The following is a 4,728-nucleotide window of genomic DNA, read 5'->3' as shown; positions in this document are numbered from 1 at the left end:
GCTTCAACTGACGAGAAGCATATGCAATCACTCGCCCATTTTGCATTAGAACACAAACAAGTCCATTTAGAGATGCATCTGAACAAACAACATATCCACCTGAGCCTGATGGCAAAGCTAGCACAGGGGCTGTTGTCAACTTTTTCTTAAAAGTATGAAAACTTGACTCACATTCATCAGTCCACACAAAACAGTCGATCTTTTTGCGTTAATTGAGTCATAGGCCTTGCTATAATAGAAAATCCTTCAATAAAACGCCTATAATATCCTGACAAACCCAAGAAACTGCGAATATCGGAAATATTCGTCGGTGTTGGCCAATTGATAACAGCTTCCACTTTACTAGGATCCACTGATACTCCTTGAGCTGATATAACATGACCCAGAAATACTATTCTGTCCAGCCAGAATTCACATTTAGAAAATTTTGCATACAATTGCGCTGCTCTGAGTGTCTGGAGGACCAACCTTAAATTTTCTCGATGCTCCTTCTTTGTTTTTGAATAAATCAGAATGTCATCTATCAAGACAATAACAAATCTCTCTATAAATTCTCGAAAAACACGATTAATCAAATCCATAAAAACTGCTGGAGCATTAGTCAATCCAAAAGGCATAACTAGAAATTTATAATGTCAATAACGTGTTCGAAATGCTGTCATCGGAACATCTTCCTCTCGAACTCTAAGCTGATGGTAGCCAGAACGAAGATCGATCTTTGAATACACAGATGTACTTTGCAACTGATCAAACAAATCATCGATACACGGCAGAGGGTACTTATTCTTCACAGTAGCTTTGTTCAACTGCCTGCAATCAATGCACATTCTCATCGTTCCGTCTTTCTTCTTTACAAACAATACCGGAGCTCACCAAGGTGACTTACTTGGTCTAATATAGCCTTTTTCCAGAAAGTCTTGTAATTGCTCTTTGAGTTCTTTTAATTCCGCTAGAGCCAAACGATATGGTGCTCTAGAAATAGGATTTGTCCCGGACACCAACTCAATGTTAAAATCAATTTCTCTCTGGGGTGGAAATCCAGGAATTTCATCGGGAAATATATCAGGGAATTCCTTGACAACAGGAATATCTGAAACTTCAAATCTTTTTCCTTGTGTCGCATCAACTGCATAGTTCATGAACCCTTCATTTCCTGTCGACAAGATTCTAAACATTTCCATTGATGACACTAATGGAATACGTGATTGCGAATCACTACCGTAAAAATTCCATTTACTGCCATAATACGGCCTGAATCTGAAAACACCATGGAAACAATCAACGGTAGCTCGATAATTTGACAGAGTATCCATTCCCAAAATACAGTCGAAGTCAAACATATCTAGCTTGATGAGATTAGTTATCATAATATTATCATCGAATCTAATCACACAATTCAGAATTATCTCATGAGACATCAAATATATACCAGCAGGAGTAGAGACTGACACAGTATCTATCAAAGGAGTAGTAGCAATCTCATGCTCATCAACAAATACAACAGATACAAATGAATGAGATGCTCCTGTGTCTATCAGTATACGTGCAAGATGATTAAAAATAAGGCAGATACCTGCAATAACTCCGCCCGGTGCGTCTTGAACCTGATCCTGAGTTAGAGCATGAACTCGAGCCTGCTGTGGCCCTGAAAAACGCTGTTGTGCAGAACCTCTAGGCTGAGGATAGCTAGACTGCTGAAAAGACTGAGTCGGAACAAAAGGTCTAGTTGCTTGTCCTCTAAAACCCTGACCAAGCTGAGGTTGCTGAAATTGTTGTCTCACTGCATTCGGACATACTCTAGCATACTGTCCAACTTGCCCACAAATATTACAAGATCCATGAACTCCCTTACACTGAGTGCTGAAATGCTTACAACCACAACGATCACAAAATAATCCACCTGGTGACCCAACTGAACTTCCACGCTGACTGCCGGAACTAGAAGAACTACTACGAGTCTGTTTCTTGAACTGTTTTCCTTTGGCCTTAAAGTTTTGCTGCTTTGGTTGTTGATAAGAATGCGAAGGCTGATACGGCAGTAAAGGACGGTATAGCGGTGCACCAACTGGCATCGGCACGTTACCTCCGAAACTCTGAGGAAAACATGGTTGAATTGGTTGTGGTTCTGCCAAAAGTAGACTTGCATCCACATTCTTGGCTTTCTCTACAGCATCAGCATAATTAACAGGCGCTCCAGCTACTACTAAAGTACAAATGGTTCGATTCAATCCTTGCATAAAATGCGATATCTTGTTCCGATCACTGCTAGCAACATGAGGAACATAGGCAAGAAGCGCTGAAAATTGAGAGGCATACTCCACTACAGTCATGTTACCTTGAGTCAATCTATTGAATTCAGCTTCCTTGGCCGAATAATATGAAGGCGGTGAATACTCTCGAGCAAACTGAGCGCAAAATACATCTCAAGTAACTCTTTCACCTGATTCTTTCAGAGCTTCCTCAGTAATTTCCCACCATAACTGAGCTCGATCTTTTTAATTGACAAATAACCAACTTAAGCTGCAAATCAGGAGTGTACTCCAACATATTAAACAAGCGCTTCATACTTTTTAACCATGCTACAGCTTTCTCACCATCTTCATTCCCAAATAATCGAGGAGGACGCATGTTCTGAAGTCGAGATATCACAAGTTCCATTTCACCCATTCCTCTATTCAACTGATCCACTTCATGCTCAACGTTAACATTTCATGCTTCACCACGAAGACGACGACCTCGTCTTCCATGGGGGTCAGTCTCGTTAAGTCCTCTCACATTAGGAGCTTCAGATTCCTGAACAACTTCCTTTTCTTTTCTACCCTTACGTCCAGGTGCCATCTACAAGACACAAGGATTTAATCCACAGGCAGAAACAAAATAATCGGTTGAGTATAAGAACATAAGCTTAACTAATAGACAATATCTAAACTAAATGTCAAAACTTAATCAACTATTCGCTCTAGTCATGCCGATACAATTAATTCAAAACATAGAAACAAGTAAGAGCAAATAATCAAACACATGCACAATCATTTTATTTGTGTCTAAACTCGAGTGTCCTAGACTCTAATTCGAGCGTATCCCAGTTACGCTCTGATACCAAACTGTAAGGGCCCGTGCTCTTAATTAATATTTAATTACCAAATAACAAGGATTAAATGGTGTAAACAGCGAAAACGAGTTTAAAACGTTCATTTGAGCCTACAGAAATTTCGGCATGACCTCCCCGTAAGTAGGACTTCCCAAAAATCTCAAAACACAACAACATTAATATACGCTCGAAAATAACAAGAAGTTCACAATCAATCAAACAAATATTCTACAGTCGCACTGGCCAGGACTAGACACAACATACCACAAATAAAATCCTAACAACAATAAAACATAACCATACAGCTACACAGGGCATCTCTCTGGCAAAAGTATCAAACCAGCATAATATATATAAATATCTGGGAACTCTGACACAAACCGACTGACTACTGGGTACCACTCGCTGACGCTCCACCAGACGCGTCAAATCCCTTGGAATGACCTACTATGTCATAAAAAACAACCACAACATAAAAAAAAAAACAGGGGTCGGACCCCAGTACGACAAACCAGTAGAATTACGACGTATATAAAAGACATGTAATAATACCAAGTAAATGCTATGATATGCGATGCATGAATGATAATAATGGAATAACGGATACCAAACAGAGTCCAAACGAATAGCATCATCAACAGTAACAGTGGCCACCCGTGCCAGGAATGCAGCATCAAGCCGCCGCTCGTCCATGCACGTAGCATCGGGAATGCGAGTAGCTAAGTCGCTCGTCCCTAGCTGTCATCTAGAAATGTGGCTAATCCTAACTCACTCGTCCCTCTGATGACTCAATATACTCAACAGAATCAACATAAATCGCCGTCAAAGGAGTCAAGGCTCAATATATTATGCCAACACAATTAATGCATGAATGCAACAGAATAAACATTCAAGGCACAGAATAGCAAACAACATTCACCGAATATTCTTACACGCCAATATACACGTCATAATGATATAGGTTTGAGCGTACCTCAACTACAACTTACAATAACACAATAATTCTTAAGTACTTCCTGATGAACTCGTCCAACGATATAACCTACAATATAAATTCGCTATACACTTCAATATAATGCATTTCAACTGACTAAAATAATTTAAATCAAAGCGGCTAAAATTCAATTTCCGGGCAGCCTACATAACCCTTTTACAATATGAAATTCAAGCTTAATACCTCAATAATCTAGGCTAAAACGCACAACGTTGATCTTGCGAAGATGGCTCGCCGAAAAAGTCGTCGGAAACATTGTTCACGTAAAAAAAACAAGTTGGAAAAATAGGGAAAAAGCTCAATACTTCACTTTTATAAACTAATACACCGGGAACAACCAAAATTCGAAGCCAATAGCTTACCTAAAACCAAATCAAAGTCTACGCGCACTGATGCTGGAAAAAAAACCAATTCGAGCTTGTCACCTTCCGATTCATGGCAGGAAAAAAACAAATGGAAAGGATGAAGAAGATTTGCTAAGCTACTGCACAAAAATCTGGCAACTGGGACGCTACGCGAAGACAGCAGAAAACAAAAGGAAGACGCCGGGTTGCAGGGCTGGGGAAGAACTTTTTGGATTTGAGCGATCTGATTCTTCTATCAAATGGATTGGGATTTAAAATAATTAAATGATAATGGACTG

At 39.7% G+C, this 4,728-nt stretch overlaps 1 protein-coding gene across 1 annotated transcript; it reads right to left on the bottom strand.

Annotated features, from left to right (window-relative positions):
* Positions 1-635: 635 nt before the first annotated feature.
* On the bottom strand, positions 636-2,667 carry LOC142537775 (uncharacterized). The gene is made up of 4 exons (XM_075643269.1): positions 2,512-2,667; positions 1,574-2,405; positions 874-1,456; positions 636-810 (listed from the first exon to the last, which is right to left on the bottom strand). Exons 1-4 carry the CDS (start codon positions 2,665-2,667, stop codon positions 636-638), a joined length of 1,746 nt encoding a protein of 581 aa, XP_075499384.1.
* Positions 2,668-4,728: the final 2,061 nt, after the last annotated feature.

This window comes from Primulina tabacum, chromosome 2 (assembly GCF_025594145.1).
Source record: "Primulina tabacum isolate GXHZ01 chromosome 2, ASM2559414v2, whole genome shotgun sequence".
In the NCBI taxonomy this organism is placed as follows: Eukaryota; Viridiplantae; Streptophyta; class Magnoliopsida; order Lamiales; family Gesneriaceae; genus Primulina; species Primulina tabacum.
The sequence above is the reverse complement of the archived record's forward strand: the minus strand, read 5'-3'. Positions and strand labels throughout refer to the sequence as shown.